The 24,804-nt window shown below is 44.2% G+C and overlaps 1 protein-coding gene and 1 long non-coding RNA gene across 3 annotated transcripts in view; one reads left to right on the top strand and one right to left on the bottom strand.

Annotated features, from left to right (window-relative positions):
• Positions 1–18,600, bottom strand: part of LOC134139115 (uncharacterized) — a 330,410-nt gene extending 311,810 nt beyond the window's left edge. For both annotated transcript variants that reach the window (XR_009958070.1, XR_009958069.1), the window contains exon 1: positions 18,582–18,600. This is a non-coding gene — a long non-coding RNA (uncharacterized LOC134139115). The remainder of the gene's footprint in view (positions 1–18,581) is intronic.
• Positions 18,601–18,703: 103 nt separating this feature from the next.
• JAG1 (jagged canonical Notch ligand 1) overlaps positions 18,704–24,804 on the top strand; it is a 38,663-nt gene continuing 32,562 nt past the window's right edge. The window contains exons 1-2 of the mRNA XM_062571544.1: positions 18,704–19,281; positions 20,179–20,484. Coding sequence (XP_062427528.1) covers positions 19,204–19,281; positions 20,179–20,484 — 384 coding nt within the window. The 5' untranslated portion in view covers positions 18,704–19,203. The remainder of the gene's footprint in view (positions 19,282–20,178; positions 20,485–24,804) is intronic.

Below are 24,804 nucleotides of genomic sequence, written 5' to 3'. Positions count from 1 at the left end.
GCCTTTCCCCCATTGCTGAAATCTCGATCTCTGTTTCATACATAAGAACCCTCAAATGTTGATTCTGCTTTTCCCTTCCCACTCCATTATTTCTATTTCCCTTGATTTCAGCTTTTCCTCCCTTTATGGTTTTACAGTTTTGACTCAGTAAACAAAAGCCAGTTGTTCTGTGTGTACTGGACCTGTTCCTATTCTTTTTACCACAGACCAAGTTCATTTGAAATGAGCCATTCTTACTGCCTAACATTCAGTGCCAGCAACAAGACACTAAAATATGGAGAGCATAAGCCTTCCTAAAACACATACTCCAGAAAGAAAGATACTCCAATGTACAGGAAACATTAAAATTGTAATAGTCTAGAAGACCACAGGCCTTGAACCAACAGATTTTCACTACCATCATGTTATGAGTCATTATAAATTTACCTCAGGAGCAATATGAAAGATCATGGCCAGGCTGAGAAATCCTCTTAAGTGCTGTAGCTCTCTTGTGATTTAAATATCTTTCTTTCACTCAGGTGTAGTTATCAATTAGTGGTAGTAGTACTGTATGCCAACCTGTCTCACACAAGCTGTGACTTTCTTAGCAACAGAATTCCTTACACTTAAATAGACTAAAACCTAAAAAATGAGTGCTTTGGATAAGTGTTGTAAAATTTTGTCTAGACATTTGTTTATAATATAGGTACATTTAGTTTAAATTTTGTTACTTTCCTATTACAATAATGTCAATACATAAATTCCTGGCCTGAAACACTGAATCCCCAAGAAGAAGAGAAGAGAGCAGAAAAAATATGGGTCTAAACATAGGCAAGTGAAGTGTTTAGAAGCTTAAAGAAACATCTATAGAAATCACCTGAAAATACCAGAATAGTATCTATCCTAAACGTAAATGACATGAGAGATACATAACAGATCAAACATGCAGAAACTCATGTCCTCTTCACATCCACAACATAAGACAAAACTCCTGCCAATGAAATAGAAAAATAACATTTAAAACTGGTTTAAGAAAAAAATCACAGTATGAATAATTAATCTGTGGAACTTTCTGCCAGAAGAATAACTGGGAAACTAAAAATGCTGCACTTCAGAATGAATTAATAGTTTATATGGAGAATATCCTAAGTTATTTTTGACAAGATACAGCTAAATGGATATAAAGCCCTATGATTCTGATCCAAACTACTAACTAAAGGCTCAGGATACTTTTTCCTTCATAATTGCTCTGTAATTTCTTTGCTCCTTGCACTGACCAATACTGATACATGACATTGCATTGGATAGTTTTATCTGATATGACAGTGTTCATGCTTCTCTATTGCTTTTCTTCTTATTTAACTGACCTCTCTATAATACATTGATATTAATAGCATTTTCCTTTTTTTAAAAAATGGTCCCTTTCTAGCTCAAAGTTATTAGAAATCTCTTGAACGCAAGACTTCCAATGTGAAAGCACTACTTATATGAAAGCTATTCTGATTATAACATTCTGTTGACAAAAAGCCAATGGCTATTTTGAGTAAGAATAAAATTCTAACATATGATTCTAACATATGTAAGCCTAACAGATACTGTGAAGCAACTACACTGTAGTAAAAGCAATTAACGGTTATGTAAAAGCAGCTTTTTCTAATGTTTAAGGATCTCCTTTAGAAGCTTTTAATCTTCAATAAGATTGGTGCAACTGTTTGTTCATTAAAAAAATGAATTATAGACTGATCAGTTTTAATTGTAGTCAAAGTTATCAAAGATTTAATCATGTTTTAGAAAGCTGTGTCTTGTTGAGAAATGTGTCAAAGAAAAATCCCACGAGTCTTTTTAGATCAGTTTTCAAGCTATTTTTATCAACACTGGTTGGGTCACTAGAATGAAAGACTGGCCTTGTAGTTGAACCACAGGGCACATACCCAGCAAGGTATTTCAGTAAAAGAATTTCAGACAATTGATGTCTTAAGTTTCATGCTAAAGTATACACTTCAATTCTTACTTGGACTGTTTGTTTTTTTTTTTTTTTTTTTTTTTTTTTTTTTTTTGGTAAGATCTGGGCTAAATCCTTATTCCTAAACAGGCTCTTTATACACTTCAATTAATTTTATGTTTCTACGCCACCATTCTGTCTCAACTACTTAAACTCAGTTTTATGGAGCAACGGTTGTCCCCTGATTAATACAGTTGACCTCCAATCTCAGTTATTAGGATTCAGCTCAACCATCACAACCATACTGGAAGTTGTCTCACAGGAACCAGCCTTTCACTCTTCAACCCTGTACAGGACCTTGACCAAGTGATTTGCTGAGAGTCTAATCCCAATATGACTTTTCATATATTTAAGGCCAACCAAAGACAATGGGACACTATAAAAGCTTCTGGATTCAATGAGAGATTCTCTAGCAACTCTGAAACGGTCTGCATCAAACTACTCAGAGACTGGCCAGCCTGACTGAGGGCTCCTCTACTGTATTTTTTTTTTTCATCAAGGTCTCTTCAGCCTTGGCTGGCCTAGAAGGCTGAAGTGGCCTATCCACATGGCCAACTCACAGAAGAAGCCACCTCCCCTCTCACAAACGAAAGTAGTTTCCACCCAAATTTTGAGGTAGGCACAGCCCTTCCTTTCCAAGGGTCTGTATATTGCTGCAGCAGGAGTATTGCTCTGCCCTGCCCTCAGTCCCAACTGTAAGAAAAGCTACTGCCAGCTTTTCCACTGAGCCAAGCAGATAAAATATTGCTTTCTTCCTGTTCGGGACCTGCCCCTACTACACAGTAATGTCTCTTATTTTGGTTACCTCCTGAAAATTGCTCCCCTAAGCCCTAGCACCATCTTTTCTGACCCTCACCAATTGCTCTGTCTTCCCAGAGTCCCAACACTGCTTCATTCACTGGCAATGTGACGAGCCTCCAAGCCTTCTTTTTAGCAAGAAGGGTCAAGGCATGTCTTGTCTCTTGGAAGCTTTCATTTCCTGTAGCCCTAATCCATTCTGCTTGTTCCCACATCATCTTTCCATGATCCTCAGCTCTTCTGTTTGCTCCATTATATAACATGAGTTCAAATACTGTCCTCTTCGAAGCTCTACCCCATACTGGGCTACTCTTACTTCCCCCTTTCATTATAATGTAATAAAAATACGCAGTAATAACATTATATTAGTAATAACATGTACAGATGAGTTTCTTTGCTGAGGAAACTAGAGCATCACTACTAGCAAGTGATCTTTTTTTTTTTAATCTAAGTACATCGATGCTTACAATCTTTTCCCATTCTGTTTTCTCTCATTAACAAACTTCTCCCTTCAACTCTGCAACTCTAGCATTTTCCCCTCTGGCGACTAGGATCACCCAAGCGATACTACTGAGTTTACCACAGGGTGCAGAGTGCTGAATGCACTTCAGATCTACTTACTTATCATATATTTTGTGTAACCAAATGCCAGGGCTGTCCCAGTTTTGAGCACTGCTCCTGAAATAGCAAAGCATCTTACCTGAAACAGCCTCTGTGGGGGGTGAACCCCTTTAGCAAAGCTGTACAGCATCATTCAGTGTTCCAGAACCTGCCTCTGGTAAGGGGCAATGTCTCTTATGCAAGTTCTCTTCTCTCACTAGCCAGCACTCATAAGAACAAAGAAAACATCAAAAAAGATCTGTGATGGGGTAAAAGAAGATGCTTACGTCTGAAAAGTGCTTCCAAATTTTTCTATCCAACACAGGCTTTTCAGCCCCTCTGAATCCTAATATCTACAGTGATCTTGTGCTACCAGGAAGAAAAAAAGAGCTAGAGTGAAGGTGTTTTTATGAAAGATACTAGCGCTGAAGTGAGGAGTAGGAAAGGATATGCAAGAGAAAAGGGGAGCAGGGAGAATTAAAGAAAAGTGATTAAAAAAGATCAGACTGTAAAGAAAGGAGAAAGAAAAAAATGTGGATAGATGAAGATAGTCTCTTCCCACACTGCTACAGCTGGATGGAGAGAGGTGAGGGGACAGAAAGGAATCTTACAGGAGAAAGGAGGAGTCACAGAGACCTGTATCAAACTGCATGGGAAAAGGAAATCCAACTGCCCCATCTCAAAGTGGAGAATGTGTGGGATTACCCCCTGTTCCAAAAGTCACTGCCCCTTGGTCTTCTCCCATACTTGTATTTTCCACATGAGTAAGAGATTTATTTAGGAACAGACTGAAAATCTATTGGTCCCTTAGAGAAACTGATATGAAAGATAAATTTAGTATTTTGAAGTGACAAGGCTATTCAGTCCCACTTTAAATGTTTTTGCCGAGTAGTAATCTAGACATCATTTTAAGTGCTCTGCTTCCCAAAAAATCCTTTTTCCTTACAGCTCAAAGCATTCTGCTGCCCATATATCTACCAGGAGCAAAAGAGGTCACAAACATATTTTTTTGATGTACTAGAAGGCATCACCCTGGGAACAAAGCTTGCAAAAATCCTTCTCTTTCAGCAAGTTTCCCTTAGCAAAGCTAGCTGAGGTTTTGAGATAATCCTCTTTCAACAAAGAAAACATTTTTTGTAACCTGAAGTCACGAAAATAAAGACCACATTTGAGTAGACAAACAGAAGTAACTTTATGGACATACTCTTTTTAAAGCCCCAATTTCATTTTGCCAGTTCTGGTCTGAGAGCTTTGCATTTTGTCAGCTGGAATCATGACTCCACTTGATGTGGATAGATTTAAACAACCTAAAAAACAAGCCATGTACAAACTTCTGTACAGCAACAAATCTTTGCAATCTCACCATCAGTGACTGCAGTGTGCTCACCCTGCCTGCAGTACACCATAAGCATGCTTTCTAAATGAAACATCATGCTTAGAATTACAATATAGTTAACTGTCAAGTCTTATTTCCCATCTTAATGGGATAGCAAATGGACTGACAATTTCTTTTTTTTTTTTTCTTTTACAATCACTTAACTTGTTAATTGATAGTGTTTACTCTTGACTATTATTTTTAAGGAAGCCTCTTTTGGCCACAGTTCAAACATCCCTTTCACTCCAGGCTGCCACTCTGTTTAACAATCTGATCCATCGACCCTATTGCCTGGTCCACTGCGCACAGAGAGATGAGCTTCTCCAGATATAGGGATGAAACTTTCACTAGGCTCCATCCAGGCTAAAAGTGGTTATGCTAAAAAAAAGTTCAAAGATTCGGCAACCAATTCCAGTGTCCTAGAGAAATTAAAAATCGCTGGAGGGAGATCTCCATCCAGCATGCACAAGCCTTTCTTGATACAGTGGGAAAGCTTTTCTTTCAGCTAACTTGGTAGCTAGCTTAGTATGTACCTATCTTAGTGAAAGTCTTTGGAAGAGCAGGGTTGATTTCCATCAGCTAAGTGCACTGTTACAAAGCTTCCGTCTTCCCTTTTAAAATTTAACAAAACCACACAAAAACTCTACTCTTTTTCTTTTGGTGTAATAATCCTGCAAGCTTCCCCAGGTGCAAAAGAGAATTTTTCAAGGTAAGTGAAATCTGAAAAAGCTTTTCTTGCTGCTGGGAGATGCCAAGGAAAGAAGTATTGTTTGCCTTCAGTTTCTGCCTATTAACAGCTCCCTGCAGGAAAAGACCCAACAGCAAACAAAACCAAAGAACAGACTGTAGAACTAAGCACTTGAGTCCTCTACAAACTAAACCAAATCTCCAAGTGGTATAAAGGGATAAGGTGCTATTGAAGTAAATGTGTTGAACAGGTCACACTTCCCTGATGGCAGTGAAACCATGCTGCTCTCCACCCATGAAGGGCTCAGCTAACATTACTTCTCATTTGCACAGTGTTTCTACAGTAAACTGCCCTTCACTCAATGAGCAAGTACCTTTTCATGCACAACCCAAGGGAAGACGGAAAGGTGCTTAACTGACCCCAACGTACATCCTATGACCAATACAGGATGGGTGCAGTGGGGCCTGCCCTTCCTGACAGGAGGCTGCTTTGGAAAGCACAGAGAAAAGGGGTTGCTCTTCATAGAAAAGGAAACAGGATCTCTCCAGCTGCACAGAGTGGAGTCAATCCAGCTTGTGTCCCATCCTTACATCCCTGGAGCCTGAGTAGACTGCTCCATCTAGGCCTTGGTGCACATGAACCTGTATGCTTTCCAAAGGCTCCTGGCTGCAGAAGAAAGAAGGGTGAGCGGCAAGAGATATACTCAATAATATGAATGCCTCAAGTAAAGGCATACTGCTCATAAAGAAGTGTCAGCTTCTCATTTGTTGGTCTAGATGAGACAAATAACCTTCTGGGCAAGACAGGAGTCATCTCCAACAAAGGCCGTGGTACCTAGCACTCACGCAGTTCCTTCAGCTGGAGAGAGACATGGGAGAAGGCAGTAGGACAAGAGACAGAGAGAGAGGCCTACAGGATGCACAGGAAGGAGCATGGCTACCCCAAAGGAATCCCTGTCTTTTCATGGCTGTTGGACAACGGATCCATCCCCTTTCTGTAAGAACCTTCCTTCTGAACAAGAATTCTGGGAAATGAAATCCTGAGGAGTTCAGTAATCATATGCCCATCACTCCAGGAAACTGCATACAAGACAGGATGGGACAACTCATTAAGCTAATGAGTGACTTCACTGCAACAATTACAAAATCCCTATTAAATTTCTATAAGCAGGAATTATTGCGGGAACATATTTATTTATACATAAGCAAAACAGTATAGCAAAAGACTACATAGAAAAAACTTCATATTTTCTATTAAAAAAAGTAGAGATAGATTTATTCTCCCATATATAATTCATTAAACAAATGCACTTTAATTTAAATCAGCTAATACTTTATACTTTCATAATTACTCTATTTAAGTATGAAATTTTAACTACCAAAACATTGGGCACTGCTTTACGGAAGATAACTTGATACGCTTTAATAAGATTAAGGACAAACAGTAAAACAAATAGATGCTTAGCTGCAAATATCAACAGAAGCAAACTCAGGGAACCTAGAGGTAGAAGGAGAGTAAACGATAAGGTAAAGTGGCGAAAAGCAAAAGTTAGTATCAATCAGCTCTCCTAGCAATAAAAATGCCCTTTATGTATTACTTTGAAAATACAAGAGGCATGCAAAAACAGGCCAAAAAAATCCTCCGAGGAAAAAAAACCTATAGCCTTATATACCCCTCTCAAGTATCTCTTTTAGCAATCTTGCATTTGGTTTCAGTGTAATATGAACAGACCTATCTACTTACAAAAGCTCCCCTTTTCCCACCAGCCTTGTTTGTTATTTTATGTGTTTCTGCATCATTTGCAGAGTTTGCTTTGATCTACATTCCTCCTGGATGTGCAGTTTCCTTTTCGGCTACCAAAAGGAAAACTGTTTGGTTTGAAAATTTGCTTATTTTGAAGCTCCGCTGGCCCCAAATACCTATTTTAATCCGAATGAGCACAGTTCAGTGCTTTCAGCTCTTCAGCACCAGTTGCCTTCCTTTCAGGAAAAATCTCTTTCAAACAATAAGTGACCCCTTCATACTCTAATAAAATTGCCAAATTGTAATCCTAGCTGGCATAAGCAAGAGCATTCTGTTTGCTGCAGCTGAGTTTGAATATTTACATTCCTGTAGAATTTGATCTGTGATTTGCTTTTATTTTAGCGCCGTTCTAAAATGGTCAAAATTTCCCTCCACACGTGGAACTTGACAATAGATACCACACTGCTCTGAAACAGCATCAGGACAGGTAAATAAAGAATTCTCTCAGTATTTCTCTATTACAGACCTAATCTGCCTTCCACTGAAAACAGAATTTCTGTTGCCTCCAAGGGCTGGTTGGGCCTAGGTGCGTTTGTGATATGACTGTAAATCCTCCTGCATAGACTATATGATGCTGAATGTAAAGTGTGAACCATTTTAATGCTTCCTCCGCTTCTAATAAGCACCATACAATACCAATACAGTAGAAATAGTCTATAGACAAAACACAGTTCATAAATAACAGATAAACAATCTTCAGATGAGAAAAGAAGACAGGGCACATCCTTGGAATGACTCTTTGACTGAGAAACAGGATATATTCTTCAAGGACCTTGCAGGAATACAGTCCCAGAGGACAATCAGAGATTAGATCTTCTCCTCTATGGGGTTAGGCTACAGGAGTTAACTTGGGAAACAATTCAGATAAACAAAGAGCTAGCAAGAGGAAGCACACGATTAGATTTTGCTTTTGTGCATTTATTAGATATGGGCCTTCATGTCAAAATCTACACTAAGAACTCAGTTTCAAATGATAATCAAGCATTAACTGACATCACCAGTGATGGGAAATAGGCACAACCCCATGCAATTCTGGAGACCAATTAACGATTTTGAGAATACTCTTAATGAGACAGCCTTGAGCTAAGAGTATCATGATCCGTCCAGAGACAGTAAGGGCAAACGTAAGTATTCCTTAGCAAATATGTAACTCCTGCCATCACAGCAAGTGCTGTGGATAAAAGCTGGGAGCTTTATGCTTTCTTCATCTGTAGCTCAGCATATCAAGTGTAGTCAAAGGCAGAAGTGCTTTCCATGAGTAATTCTTCTTCTAAGAAAACAAAAGTTGATGAAAGAAATTTGTTTTCAAGTGTGTACGTGCAGATGCACGCTATCACATGCATAGCTACATATACATGTGGGGGATAACAGAGGTCTGTCTTTGCTAGAAGAAAATCCCTCCTCATAAAAATACAGATATGCCCACTTCAGATGAGTAATTACAGAGAAAACAGTTATCAAGGATGACTAACTGAAATGTCTAAGAATAATAACTTCCCTTTTTCATAGAGAAATCTATGAGAAGTAAATACATGGAGCACCTGGTGAGCCCACGTTAATTATGAAGAAGCTTTGCTGAAAGAGAAGGCAAATACATAGAGGATCCCAATTCTAAGCTGTTCGGGACATCCAATAAAATTAAGACAGTGGAAATTGTTTCCTGACGAGTGTATGTACATGGGGCTATTGCAGATTCTAGTGTAAAAGGTTTTGCAATTTTTCATGTAAAAGTGTATACTGTGGTTTTCTATACTCACTCTTTTGAGGCACCTTTTCCTGTAACATTAAAAAATGAGAATTTAATAATACATATGCATTAGAAAATTGTGATGATGCTCTATGCAGTTCATTCTGTGAAGCCAGATACCCCATCTCAGAAAGTGAGATTAAGATGTCACAGGAGAGAAGTAATACTTGAGGCATCCAAAGAATTATGCCAGTGGATGATCCAGGGAACCACTTTTTTTTTTTTTTTTTTAAGGTTTCTAGAAACATAAAAATTGCAATTCTCAGATAACTAAGCTAAGAGTAGGAAACACCATGACTCCCATTTGGCAATACTTTACAAAGGAAGCACGTCAGGTTTACCTCAAAGTAAATCCCTAAGAGCAGCTTGCCACACTGCTTGCAACGCAGTGCTTCAGCTGCGCTGCCTGCCATCTTGTGCATTACCAATACCACAGCTTGAATGGTTAAGACCTGAAACTGATCCACTTCAGTGATTAGGCTGATCCAAGGACACGGACAGAGGAGCAAGGTTTAATGGACAGGCGGGCAGGAAAAGTCTTTTAACACTTCAGAAAACGTTGACTTGGTAGAAGGAATTGGCTAGCTCAAGGGATTAGTAATGAGATACTGAGCCCCTTAGCTCTAGGTCACCACCCTGAATCTGGTCCAGGTCAGTAGAAATCAAAAGCTGTCGCTGTTGAGTGGCCTTCAGGAAGTCAGTTGGTGGTCTTAATCCAGATACTACTAGCAAAATATGTGAACCATCATCACTGACAACAGCTTGCAGCACTTACTGGAAAGGTTTAGGACTGGTATGGCATAGGAAAAGACTGAACAGAGAAAGATGTCTCAAGCAAACAGGCTAGACTGGGATTCAGCTCCCTGCTCCTTCACAAACTTCCAGTATGACTTGGGGCATGAGAATAAGGACCTTGTTCAAGACAACTTTGGCTCTTCACTGCTACTGATTTCACTGGGAATTAGTAGCCTAGATGTCTCTGAAAGGTGTATTAATCACACTGCATTTCAGAGTCTTATCTTTAAAAAGGGACTAACTAACCCAGAGGACTGCTGGGGTGTATGGGCTGATCAGATGCAAAAGCTAACAAAGAAATCAGGATAGGTGAATAAACCCTTTTTTCCTAAAATCAGCTCCTCTAACTCACCAGCTGAATACACACAAGGCACCCATTTGCAAAGCTCCATATTTAACATGCTTAAAAAGAACAAATTCCCCTTATAGCAAAAACTACTCCTTCAAAAATAATTTTTCCACTGATGCTCAGTAGTGCAGCATCAAAGAATACAGCTGCTCCCAGCTTTCATCCCATCTAGAATGAAATTCTAAGGCCTGTGTTGTGCAAGAGGTCAAAAAGATTATCATAATAGTCCCTTCTAGCCATAAAAACTATGAAATTGGAGAGTGAATCACAAGGTACTGGTCACTATTGAAGGTAGGATAGTAGGCAGCATAGCTCAGTGACGGGGTGTGATATGGCAGAGTAAATCCGGTGTTCTCAGGCCGTGTGAAGCTGAGAAACTGACATTTTGCCTTCTTTGTTGCCCCTCTGGGACACTGAGAGAGATGTAGGTTATTATAATAAACCCAGTGCACTCTCAAAGCAGTCTAAGAATACTGCCTCTTACAAGAGGTGAGTGCGTGAAGGATTGAGAAACACTAGTTATTTTCAAACTGGATTAAGTCTTTCAAAAGCTAATAGGTTTCCAATGAGCTGCGGTGCTGCTGCTGCAGCTGCTCTAATTTGAGAATAAAAGAATGCAGGCTTTGTGCCTAGGGACCTGTTATTGATCTGAGCAAGGAGGATGGGAAGAAAGGGGGGGTAGAGGAGGGTTATCCTCCTTTCAGCTGGGGTGGAGGCGTTCTTTTCAAAGTCACATTATCTGCTAGTAACAACAAAGCCTAACCCCATGACATGCTGCTCTATACAGGATTGCACTTGTTGAGAACTAAAAGCATTAGGGGAAAAAACCCTCCTCTGGCTACCTTGCGTAGCTAACTTCGTTGAGGGCCCACGAGACTCAACAGATGGGTCTCGGGACTCCCTCATTAGGAAACGTGCCTGTCCTTTTGCATCTGGTGCCTTGCTCTGCTCTGTGCCACGCATTCATTAGCATAGCAGGCTCACAGATTCCTTAGCACGTGCTTCCAATAGATATTGGAAAGAAAGGAGGGGAGGGAAGCCACTGCTTGGAGCAGCAAGATGCAGGGTCACCCTCTAAACTGGGAAATCCTTCCCAGCACATGGGCATGTGCACCTCCCCTCCCCTGCTGCCCCGGAGGACAATAAAAGGCAGCCAACCACAAACGGGCATTTAAAGAGACAGGTGTGGAATTGCTTCTATTCAAGTTGTGGCAGAGCCTCATTCGTTCCCCTCTGCCACAGTAAATAAAAATCATCATTATAGAAAAAAAAAAAAAAAAAAAAAAAAGTCAGGGCAACACACAGATTGTGGATCTGCAAGAGTCTGAGGCCCTTTCAGACATAAAGCGGACTCACACTGAGTTACGCCATTACCTCCAAAGAAATTAATTGGGATTTAGGGCCCAATTCAACAGCAAGCTCTTTTCTGTTCAGGTCTTCACCAAGCATGTCTTACTGTCACTGTGTCACAAATCAGAGGTGCCCTTCATCACACTTGGAGTAGTCCCTGACTCGGGGCCTCGATTTGGGACCCCTGATTCTCCCCGGATCAAGGGAGAATCATCTCCTGTGCGTTTGAAGACACAGTGAGGCAGAACAGCCAATAAGGACGCAGGAACGTGAACTATTCCAGGTACTGCAGAAAAAGCAAAGAAAAACCTTTAGTCAGAGAGGCAGAGTGACAGGACTCTGTATCTTGATCATACTCCCTAACCTATTCTTACTCCATTCCTTCTTGATCACTCTTATGTCCACTATCTTGTTAGCAGTTGCAGGCACGTTGATCACAGCTGGGTCCAGAGCAGGAAGACCAGGAGAGGCTTGAACTACTTAAGTTAATGTAGACCTTGTATAAAATGCAGTGTTTCAACAGCAAACCTCCCAAATTAGGGCAGACTCAGACTCTACCAAATGCTGCTGGCTCTAATATATAATATTGTCAGATAGGCTGAAAGTACCTCACTGCATGATCAGTGACATTAAAGCTACTAGTGCACATATAGGTAATATTTGCCTGCTAGTGGTCCTGTAACAACATGTAGAATGGATGAGACTTTTTAATTCCTGTATAAAGGACAGACATAGAATAAAGCTGCCATTTTTAGCCCCTGTGCTTAAAAGCTTGTCTTTGTCTTTAGCATCAAGGATGTTATCAACCCTCTGAGGCCTGTGCTTAGTCTAAAAACATTTAGCTGATACAAAAAGGTTCCTTCTGCCAGAGAGTAGGCAGTGCCATGGGACCAGAGGAACACATGCCATCATGCCACTGTAAATACCCCTAATTTTCTGTAGATTAGCAGAGCTACTCCCATGCCCCCCCCCCAACTTTGAGGTTGAACTCACTGGTCAGTCCAGGAAGTTTCTTAAGCACACCCCTAATTTAGTTTTTTGTGCTTTGACTTAGCCACATTTATATTTTGGACTGAATCAGGATTTTAGTAATCCTAATTCTTCTAAATGCTTCTTCATGCCAAATAAGGCAACTCCATTTATATCCCCCACATAGGTCTAATAAAACCTGAAGCGTTGAATATTAGATCAGTCATGCAATAATGGATGACAAGGACAAGATATCACGTAATGTACACTCAAATTTAATTTTGCTAGTTGTAGCCCTCTTCTTCTTAGTCACATCCTTATCTAAAAGACCACTGTATTCTTTAGTCTTGCATGCTTAAGATCTTTTGCAGTGGAGAACATATGAAACACATACTCTCGTAAGCATTGAATAATGAAAAACGTCTATATGAAAACTTCAGACATTTTGATGCTTTCATAACAAAATGAAACTTGATCCAAGCACTTACTCAATACAATTGGCTAAAAAAGCCCATAGAGCTTTGAGGAAAACCATGCCAGAAACTTGGAACTCTCTTAAAAGTATCAGTTGTTTATTGGAGACGGTACTCAGCCCAGATTTCAGCATAGCCATTTCTACAACTAACAAGAATAGCTGAGGTTACAGCTTATCAAATGAAAGTGTCATCCTGTCTGTGACAGACATGCCAGCACTGCTCAGTGTCACAATCTTTGCACCTACTGGAGGCTATGCTAGCTTGATAAGATGTACCCCTACTCAGGCCTAAAACTGTAGTCTCAGCTCACCTCTGTTTTTAGAATGCAGGGATTCAAGATCAAATCACTGATGTGCAGGAATTCCATTACAGGAAAGGATAACAGAACAACAAAGAAATTATGTTCACAGGTTAATGAGGAGGCATCCAGTAATTGATGGTTAACACAGAAATAGCTAGAAAGCAGGTTCTATATGTGTGTAAATTTATGAAAGTGAAACTATTATCCTCTAGAATGGAGTAAGGTCTCAATATTATGCTGACTGAAAGTTGCATTAAACAGCTGGATAAAACATGAAAGCTCTAAAACAGGCATAATTTTTTGGCTGTACAACTTTTAACCAGGTACAGCAGGGTAATTTCTGAGTATCCCATCATATTTACTTTTTTTCTTTACTCTCAAACTATCCTGTGAATTAGATGAGTGTCTCATTTTAATTCCACAGAGCTAAGGTACAGAAAAAATAAGGTGGGAATCTCAAAGTCACAAAAGGCACATGCACAATATACACAACAGGGCTTTGAAAACACAATTGTCTTAAGCAACTTGCCCCAGGGAAGCATGTCAGTGCTGCAGCAGCAACCAAGATTTAGGTCTTCGTCTCCAGCCACTACAGCATCTTCTCCCCACAAAATCTTTCGTCACTTTTGAAAACCTTGAAACCTTGCCTTGAGATATAAATTTAAGAAATTGCCTGACTTCAAAGAACTACGGGTTTTACGGAAGCAGGTATGCACTGCTCAGTGTTCAGTAAACTGCACTTTCCCCTCAGCTCTGCTACTTGCTTGACTTTCTCAACATAGGTAGCTTTCTCTCTTGATTCATTTGTGAAATAGTCTAATGAGGGGTGTGGCCTCTCTGCTAAATACTTTCTAATTAGTTTCTAAACATTAAATGATTATGGAAGTGCAATTCCCATTCCACTCAGGTGATGAAAAGCTTTACAGGAGTTCAGTCTCACTCTGTAATTAGAGAAATTAGCTTTCTAAGTTTAGATCACTCAACTGTGCAAATGGGTTCATCTGCTGGAATGTGTTGCTCTGAAATGTGTGTCAGCCAAGCAGTACAGCACAGCCCCTATCTCTGCTGCCCTGACACTTGCCCAAGTGGAGAGGTCAATTCCAGTACAGTAAGAGGAAAATTAAGTGTTATAGGTGTATTATAGAAAACACTTTATCTAAAAGCTCACTCATCTGTGATTAACTGCAGTGATACATTCTTCTCCTTGCAAAAGGGAAGCTTAACTCCTAGATAAAGGACTACCCACATGGGTCATGTTTCCCTTCTTTCACTCAATCTGCCTGGAACTATACCTAAAACCACAGCAAATGTATTTTAGACAGTGGCTAATGTACAGATACAAAACTATTTCCTAATCTGTGCAGAAACAGATTTCTCTAGCTTTTTCATCTGCTGTGAAATAAGGCCAAGTTTTTATGAACTCTTTATGGCTACTGGCTCCACATCTCTGTGGATCCTTCTGCAGTAGCCCTCTCCACTGGCTCATTCAAATTTGATACAGGATCAGGCCCACATGATTATGCAACTGTGTCAGTCTGCATTATACTAGTAAACAGTAGTCACTGACTTGAAAAGGAGATGGATCAAGCCCCCGAACAAAAAATTTCCAGAAGTGCCATTCCAAGCTTACCTTCAGGTATCACAAATCTAAGGAAATCCTGTGGGATTGTTCACAGCCATGATTCAATGAGTCACAGAACTTTAAAAGGAAATTACAACTTTCCTAACACAAAGAATTGACTTTGCGACACCTGACCCTCACAGGCCAGGCGCTCCCTCTAAAGGCTGTGATCCTTGTTCCATGGAAGTCCTGACTTCTCCTAGTGACTTCAGTGAAGCAGGATCTAACTCTATATCAGGAAACTGATTCAGGTCTGAAGTGAAGCATTACATGCAACACTGGACCTTGGCACACTAGATGTTTATAACGGCTTCTAATGTGGATGTAATATAATTATGTTAGAAAAGTAAGATTAGCAGGAAGTAACTTTACACAATGTAAAAACCTGTAAGATGGTCATTGAAAAGTTTTTTCATCAGCCTCAGAGGAAGACACATCAGCTCCGAACCTTGTAAAACATGATCATGTTAGCGTAAATTGCATCAGGAATTTTAAATGTACCAATCTCAGGCTCCCAAAAGCTACGAAAATTCAAGCCCCTTGTATCATACGTAGCAATTTATTAGCTTTATTTATTTTCACAGCAATATACTGTGAAATATATATCTTAAAAAGATCCTCAGAAGACATGCTCAGTTGGATTTCAGTGCTGCTTTACACTGTCTAAAGATCTGGTCTTGAGATCTCAGTAAAGGAAATAAGGAGACAGGACTTCAAGGGTGAAGTTCTGGCCTTAATAAGTTAAGGGGATTTCACTACTGACTTCCATGAGGTCAAGATTTCTTTTTTTGGGGGGTAGGGAAGAGGTTGCTATACACTTCAACACGACTCACACTATGCCTTGGTTTACCTATCAGTAATGCTTTGCATCTCAAGACGTTGGTAGGCTTAAATCATTAATGCTTGCAAAGCATTTTAACTTGTTGGACAAGCAATTCTGTTTAAGTACTACTACACTGCTGAGTCACAGGCACTGTGGGAACCAAAACTTCGGAAATCCTAAGCACTAGAGTCAAACAGGTCGAGTAACCTTTCACAGAAAGGCCAATTCCAGACCTGCCCTAAAGGTACAGAGCATACTAGCAGGTAGCCGGGTATTTAAAGGCCAAGAGGAGTGAGTGTGTGGCACTTGTGAATGAGTAACGTTTAAATAGTCTACGGACGCTAACAAGCACCCATTCAGAAATGGGCAGAGAGACTGTTTCTTTTATCACCAAACTGCAGCCACTTTGTGGATCAAATACAATGAAGGTTCAGCAGCTGAAGAAAAGTTTGACTCTCAGTAAGTAAGGAAGAACTGATACAGCTAGAACTTATAGACTAAGGTGAAGAGAGAAGTATTTGGCAACCACGTACCTCACAGATGTACCAAAAATGTTGGTACGTTATCTAAGTTCTGAACTAGTAAATAGGAGATAGGAATCTGATTCAAATACTCAAGTATGACCATGCTCCTACCATCAAGGCCATGCGTACCACTGGCTTCACAGCCGGAGACACTGCCTAACAACAGAGGTGTTAACACAGCAACGAACAAATATGGACTTTGCTTTTGCCATAAGAAACAGAAACAAAGGAGATAAAATTAGGTCAGAAATCTCATTTTCCTCTATGCCACTGGCATTAGTGTATAAGGTAGACATTTCTGTATTTAATCTAGGTGGAACAGAAGACAGGGACTTAGGAATAGCTGCACGAGGTCAGACCAAATGTCATGTAGGCCAGGTTCCTGTCTCCAGCACCTCAGGAAGAAAGTGAGAGCCATGCCACCACAGATCCCAGCATACGCTAGCCCAGTGGCCGTGGGACGTCCCGCACCAGAAGGGCGAGCTTTCTGTCCGACGCCCCTCGACGCACAGCTCTTCCTCCGGCAGCCGCGCTGGGTGCCCACCCTGAGATGTCCCCCCACCCTGCGGCAAGGAGTCCCACCGACGGCCGGGCTCCGCTCGGGAACCACCAGCGCCTCCGCAGCCCCGAGTGTCCCGCACAAGAGGCGCCCACCTGCCACGCTGCCAGCTCGGCGAGCCGCGCTGTCCCCAGCGGTGTCTGCCGGAGGCGCCGCCGCCCCCGCGCGACGGGGGCGAGCACAGTCCCACGGCAGCCGGCGAGGCCGCGTACCCGCCGGGCAGCGCCGCCGCCGCTCGGAGCCCCCTCGGGCACGGAAGCCCGGGTCCGGCCGCGCGGAACCGCCGCCTGCGCCGGGGCGGGGTGGGGGGAGCAGGCGGGAACAGCGGGGGCTAACGGCCGCGCGAGGGGCCAACGGCTGGGGGGATAATGGTCAGCGGGGGCCAACGGCTCAGGGGGTAACGGTCAGCGGGGGCCAGCGGCTGGGGGGATAACGGTCAGCGGGGGCAAACGGCTGGGGGGGGTAACGGCTGAAGGGGTAACGGTCAGCGGGGGCCAACGGCTCAGGGGGTAACGGTCAGCGGGGGCCAACGGCTGGGGGGGTAACGGTCAGCGGGGGCCAACGGCTGGGGGGGGCAACGGCTGAAGGGGTAACGGTCAGCGGGGGCAAACGGCTGGGGGGGGGCAACGGCTGAAGGGGTAACGGTCAGCGGGGGCCAACGGCTGGGGGGGGCAACGGCTGAAGGGGTAACGGTCAGCGGGGGCAAACGGCTGGGGGGGGGCAACGGCTGAAGGGGTAACGGTCAGCGGGGGCCAACGGCTGGGGGGGTAACGGTCAGCGGGGGCCAACGGCTGGGGGGGGGCAACGGCTGAAGGGGTAACGGTCAGCGGGGGCAAACGGCTGGGGGGGGGCAACGGCTGAAGGGGTAACGGTCAGCGGGGGCCAACGGCTGGGGGGATAACAGTCAGCGGGGGCCAACGGCTGCGGGGGGATAACGGTCAGCGGGGGCCAACGGCTGGGGGGGGCAACGGCTGAAGGGGTAACGGTCAGCGGGGGCCAACAGCTGGGGGGGGGCAACGGCTGAAGGGGTAACGGTCAGCGGGGGCAAACGGCTGGGGGGGGGGGCAACGGCTGAAGGGGTAACGGTCAGCGGGGGCCAACGGCTGGGGGGATAACAGTCAGCGGGGGCCAACGGCTGCGGGGGGATAACGGTCAGCGGGGGCCAACGGCTGGGGGGGGCAACGGCTGAAGGGGTAACGGTCAGCGGGGGCCAACGGCTGGGGGGGGGCAACGGCTGAAGGGGTAACGGTCAGCGGGGGCCAACGGCTGCGGGGGGGCAACGGCTGAAGGGGTAACGGTCAGCGGGGGCCAACGGCTGAAGGGGTAACGGTCAGCGGGGGCCAACGGCTGCGGGGGGCAACGGTCACCTGGGACGGGGGGGGGGGCTCAGGTGGCGCGCGCCGCTGCGGGCCGTGAAGGTAACCGTTACAGAAGCGGCCGCAGCGCTTGCTTCTCCCCTTGAGCAACCGGTAGCGGGGCTGCGGCTCCCGCTTCGCCTCCGAGGAGGGAGCCGCTCCTCTCCGTAGCGCAGACGACAGCGGCGGGCGAGAAAACCCTCTGCTGCCGGCAGCGCCGCGCCGCGCCGGGCCCTGCAGCCCCCGCGGGCAGCTCCGCCGCCGCCCGGCCCCCGCCAGGTGGCCCCGGAGGCACCTGCGGAGCGGGGCTTCCCGAGGGAGACGGGGAGGGCCGACCCCGCGGCGGCCGCCGCCGCGCTCTGCCGCTGCCGTCCCCGCAAGAGGAGCAGCCGCCGCCGCCGCCGCCTGCGGCTCGCTCTCGCCCGCGGCCCGCTAGCCTCCCTCTCCTCCCCCTCTCCTCCCGGTACCTGCCTTCCTCGCTCCAGCCTTTCCCTCCCTCCTCCCCCTCCGCCGCCGGCCCCCGCTCATGCATATGGATAGGCGCATGCGCGGGCGGGCGGCCTCCCCGCCTGCCGCCGTGGGCTAGATGAAGCCGTGCGGCGGCGGGGCTCCCAGACGGGCGGCCGGCTCCCGGGCGGTGTGTGCGCTGCATGTGCGTGCGTGTGCGCGCGCGCGTGTGTGTGTGTGTGTGTGTGTGTGTCTGGGGGGGGGCGGGAGGCGCGCCGCGCCTCCACCGCGCGGGGCCGGCGAGCTGAAAGAAATAAAAGGATCGGGATAATAATCGCAATAATAATAATAAAAAAAAGAAAGCCAAGAAAAGAAAAGAGAAAGAAAGAGGGAGGCGAGAGAATAAGGAGAATAAAAGGAGGCCGGACTGCTTTGCATTGAAGACCGGGGCGCTATTGAAAAGCGCTTGAAAAGCGGCGTTGTTCGGCGCGGGTGCGCGCCGCGGCCGGCGCGGTATATTAGAGCGGGGCGGCGGCGGGCAGCAGCGGCGCCTCCTCCTCCTCTTCTTCCCTCCCGCCCTCCCGGCTCGTCCTCGGCGCGGAGCGGAGCGGAGCGGCGGCCTGCAGGCAGCGCGGCGGCGGCATGCGTGCGCCCCGGCGGGCGACCGCGGCGCCGGGCTCCCTCGCCCTCCTCCTGGCCCTGCTGGGGCTGCGGGCAAAGGTACGTAGCTGGGCGGCGCGCCCGCTCCGCGGCCGGGCGAGAAAGGGAGGAAAGCCCCCAAACTTTAGCGAGGCTTAAGCGCTTCCTTGGTTGCGCTGCGCAGAGCGGGTCGCGGGGGTTTTGCTGCTTTTTCTGTGCAACGCGGCTCCTGCAGTGGTTGCTGTAGGTTCCTTAAGAACGAAAACCTACCGTGGTGCAAAAGGCGCTTTTGCACGGCTTCTCCAGCAAGAGCAGAGTTACAGCTCCAAACTTTTCTGCAGAGATACGAAACGCAAAAGTACTCCCTGCAGCAAGATGGAAAAAATGTAATTGGTGCAAATCGCTTCTTTTCGAAAATACTTTTTTTTTTTTTTTTAACAAGGTTAATTGCAGCAATCCTCGGGTTACTAATGGGCAAGGTTTGAATCTGAGCTGGGCAGCCTTGGAGGGCTGCCTTTTCGCCTTGTCTCAGCTGCACCTACAAGAAAGCACAGGGCTTGCATTCCCTGGGTACTTTGGCTACATCATGTTGTTGGTTGTGCCCTCATAGTATGCACCCTTGGTTTGTTTTAGTTTTATTTCCTAAGGACTTAGAAACCCCTTCTGCCCTTACCCCTCACTGTTTTTTTTAGAGTTGCTACTTCAAGTACTTATGCAGTGTTAATGAAAGTACTTAGTTGTGAGATTTTAAGAGCCTTTCTCATAGATGGCTGATAGGGGAAAGGTGATCTTGTACTTTTTTTTTTTCTTTCTTCTTCTTCTCTCTTGCTTGTTGAAAACAAGTTGTTTCTAAAATGACTTTTTCCTGTCTTCAGACTTGTTATAGATTGTATTTGGAAAACTAAACATGGTAACTGTGTTTCTTGTTTCTCTCTTTTTCCTTTTTTTTCCCCTTTGGTTCTTTCTTGGGATTGACAGGTGACTCTAGCATCAGGACAGTTTGAGTTGGAGATCTTATCCATGCAAAATGTGAATGGAGAACTGCAAAATGGAAACTGCTGTGATGGCACCCGGAACCCAGGAGACAGAAAATGCACCAGAGACGAGTGTGACACCTATTTTAAAGTTTGCCTGAAGGAGTATCAATCCCGGGTCACTGCTGGTGGCCCTTGCAGCTTTGGAACCAAATCCACTCCTGTCATTGGAGGAAATACCTTCAATTTAAAATACAACCGGAATAATGAAAAGAACCGGATTGTCATCCCTTTCAGTTTCGCCTGGCCGGTGAGTGAGTGGCCTGCCCTGGCTCTCCCTTTGGATGGTGCTATGTCTGAGATGCCTCTAGTGAGCTGAGCTCTAGCTGCTCGCTCGGGTGGAGAGGAACCAGGCTTGAGGAGGGAACAGGCATTTTGGCAAGGGGGCTGGGAATCCATAGCCCAGAAAGGAGTAAAATGTGGTGGTGTTTTTGTTCTCCCTGGAGCTCACAGTGCATAGCCTGTTAAATTCAAAAGTCAGATGTGCCGTGAGGGAGATCTAAATGGGTCAGGAAAGCAAACCCAGTATCTCTGCACTTCACAGCATGAATAAGTCTCTTGAGACTTAGAAGGTCAGATGTTTTTTTATTATTATTTATTTATTTTATTATTTTTTTTTAAACCGCTGAAGTCTTGGGCATAAGCCAAAAGAGCAGTGGGCTAGGGGCTGGGGAGGGATCCCGTGTGAAAAGGGTGTGTCATAGCTGGCCTCCGTCCCTGAAGTGTTTGGGAAGGCTTTCTGCTTCCCCTGGGGGAAGTCTCATTGCAGTGCCTGGTCTTGATCGGAGCTGCTGTTGCTGTTCTTGATGAACTAGCTGCCAGCTTCACTGAGAGTCTTGATGTTTTGATATACTTGCAGACTCCAGGAGCTAAAGACAGAAGGGGGAGAAATGGTTTAGCTTTTGGTCCTTTTCACCCACTGCTGCCCCTGACACACTCTGTCATGGCTGCTTGGCTCTGTGGTCGGTAGAGCTGGCTCCCCTCTCCTTGCTTGCAAGGCTTCGCAGCTCAGGAGGGGGGTTCCTCTGCTAGGCGCTCTCCCAGGGTTGTTCCCACTGGCAAACACTGGTCAGGCTTGCAAAGTGAGGAGATGCAGGACTGGTAACCTTGTCCCCAACTGAAGCCTGCCTTGCTGTTGATAACAAGTGCGCTGCCTTGGACTGCAATACTCATCGTTTCATCTGGGAGCCCAGGAGGGGTGATGCTTCCACGCAGTTTGCTCAGCAGAGGAGGCTTGTACTTGCTGCGTGGAACCTGAAGGCCGTTTTTCTGAAACACGCTTCACCTAGGATGGCAACCCACATGTGTAGGCATCAGAGCCATAGGATTTGCGGATGTAGACTGACACCACTATGGCCTTGGATGCTAGGACTTTGTGCTCGGCAGTATTGCCAATAGGCAAGCAAAAACTGAGGATGACTGATCTGGGGACTTCTTGCACATAAAATAATACATCTCTAGTGATGGTTTTTGGGATGCTCTGGTGTAAAAGCTGGAAGCCCCCAAATCTATGCTCCTATTTAGCGATCTATTTAGCGATCACCTAGGAAACCAAAGCTGTTTTCCTCCCTCCCGTTCTCCAAAGGCGCTGAGCACACAGTTTCCCAGTGACTGCCTTGGGATATGTTGATACTCTGGCAGTTTTGAAAATCCAGTCATCCTAACCTAGATGCCTAAGGTCATTTTTGTGAGGGGAGGAAGGCTCTTATATGCAGGCAGGGGAGGGGTGAATCTTGTTTCCTCTCCTTTATCTCTATCACTGCTGGCAAGGTTGAAGCATGTGTAGATTTTCCACTCCCTTCAAAGCTTGGCCCATCCTAGTCAGATAAGGACTGTTTGCTGGGAGGGCCTTGACTTTGGCAGGGGTGGGGGAAGCCTACCCCAAAAGCGTTCTTTTTCCAGTGTATACACCCACTTAATAGTCTTACAGCTGAGGGCTGCAGGCAGCTGTGTGCTCTTGAAGTGTCCTGTGCTGCCTCCTACCTGCCTCCTCCGTCAGTTGTGACTTTGGAAGTATTGAAGGCTGGCGAGGCAGAAGGGTGAAATCAAGTCGGTGTTTTAAGGAGATAGTATTACAAAGTACAATAGCAGAGTTAACATAAGTATCCCCTGTTGGAAGTGTAACTCCTGTCTTTCTCTCTTTTATTTTTTTAAGCATGAAATGAGATAAAACTGTTATCAAATATACTATCAAAGGGATAAAGGGTTTTGTAAAAATCTGAGGTATTTGAAGCTCTGCCAGTGGCTGTAATGCTTGTGTTGCAGGTTTTGACTTTTTTTCCCCTGCCCCCCCGCCCCCCCCTAAAAGTCAGGTTCATCAAAGGTGTTTTCATTCTATTTTGTTTTCTTTTCTAACAAAACACCCCCCTTGCCCCTAATCGTTCATCTGCCAGGAATCTGAATGTGTGTGTGTGTATATATTCAGATTATATATGCATGTGGGGTGTCTGTGTGTGTGTATATATATATATATATATATATATATACACATAGATGTGCATATTTATATAAATATGTATTTATATAAAATGATGTGACAGTTAAGTGCCTTCTAACAACCCCTGTCTTAGGGGTGGGAAGGGAAATCTGTGCGTAAAGGGAGGGCCGGGGCAGGGGGAATCCTGGAAGAAGTTTCTTAAGCTTCCTTGCATCTTTTTGCAAAAGAAATACTTCCATTGTCCTGCTGAATCTAATTGAGCACTGGAATCCTTGAGGGCAGCAAACCTCTAGCACACTCTTTGAAATGCATAAAACAATTTTAGAGCTCTGGATACTACATCTGAAATTTTTGGAATAAACTTTTGCATATTCCCATGTAGTAGATGTACTTGTGGAGATTGTAACGACTGTCTGTTCACAATTATCCAGCCTGCTTCCCAGATTCAACTACCATAGGATATGGCTTTTATGCTAGCCATTGTGACTTTCAAATAGCATTTGAACAAAAGAATGTTTAATGTGGCAAAGCTCTTATTTGTGCTAAAACTGGGTACACAAATGATTTTGTGAGTTCTGAAAGTTCTGAAGATAAAGAGGTGAACTTAATTAGCCAATTCAAATCTTATACTGAAATTTTAGCACTTGAAAGAATTTCTTTTCAGTGAATACTGTTGACTTTAGAAAAGCTTGGAACCGACTTCACCTTTGTAAATTTGTCTAACTATGACTCTCTCTTTGAATACATCCAACTGAGATTTACAGTAAAGGTAATAGGAGCTAGACTGAAATATTAATCATGTTGTACTTGAAAATTCATGTTAATCTCTGAATATGTAGCATTTGTGTTCTGCTGTCCAAGGGAAACTTCTCTCGGACATTCCGGTTTGAGTCAGTAACACTAAGAAATCTTGTTGCTTTGACTACTTAAAAAAAATTTCTTCCTATGCCAAGCTGCTCCCTTACGCCTTTTGTAAAAAAATAGTTATGTGTCATTAAAGGTCTTTATTCATCAAGCAAAGAAGGAAGAAAAGAAAATGGTGTGTTTTAAGCACGCTGTTAGGTTTGGTTTGTAGTTGTAATGTAGACTTGTATTGCTGGAGTCTTATTAATAACGCATGCAATTTGCTGTTGTCAGTTTTGATATGTGTCCTTGTGAGTAATGGATGTGGAGATGGTGGGCTGTAAATTCATTTAAGTGATTGGAGGTTTGAATAAGTTGCTAGGAAACAGCAGTAGGACAGCATAAAGGAAATAAAGTGCATCTAAAAAGCTGCCCCTGCAGTAGCTAGCGAGAATACAGTAAATTACACATACATGCACACACACACACGCTAGAGACCTTATTTGCACATTCATTTTGAGACATTAGTGACTTTCTTGGTGGACAAATTTGGCTTATGAGGCCATACAGAAAAGAATGGAACAAAAGAATTTCCATGTTCCATATGTCAGTCTGTCTCAACAAGTTTTGTTTCAGGGTAGAGACTATTCTGACATAAATCTTTTGCCATTCTTGAATCAAACAACATCCCAAGTGTGATATCTACAGTACCTTGAGGGAGCAGTGCATGAATTAATTAAGCAGAACTTTAGTACTAAACTTTGCTTTTAGGTAAGGGAAGATCTTTTGGGGTTTGGTGGGACTGTGAGTAAAGAAGCAGGTCAAAGTTGGCAATTTCTTTGGTATGCATAGCTCCAATTTCAAACAGCTTGTTTATCCTGAAATTATGATCCTTGTAATTATTTAATATTGAGGCCAATTGCACCAACCCACTAGGAAACTGAGGTGGAAAAAACCTTCCAGTGTCTAAATGGCCTTACTATAGAACATGATTTAAAAAGTTTAGAACATCTTATTTTAACCTTACTTTAAAATACAAAACAACCAGTTAGCCTTTTCTTTAATGACAAATCTTACTGCTACTGGTGGTTGAAGACGTAAAAAGACATTCTCTGGGTCGGCTTTGTTTTTTCTGGCTGGAAAAAGATAGTGAAACAGCTTTAGTGTTTTTAAGCTGTGTGTGAACTTTTTTCCCGTCTTGACAAAAAGCTTCCAAAATACTAATCTGTAACTGACTTTATAGTAACAGCCTTTTCAATTTAAGCTGTGTGTCCTTCTGTGTTGGGGTTT

Source organism: Rhea pennata, chromosome 3 (genome assembly GCF_028389875.1).
Source record: "Rhea pennata isolate bPtePen1 chromosome 3, bPtePen1.pri, whole genome shotgun sequence".
Classification (NCBI taxonomy): domain Eukaryota; kingdom Metazoa; phylum Chordata; class Aves; order Rheiformes; family Rheidae; genus Rhea; species Rhea pennata.
The sequence above is the reverse complement of the archived record's forward strand: the minus strand, read 5'-3'. Positions and strand labels throughout refer to the sequence as shown.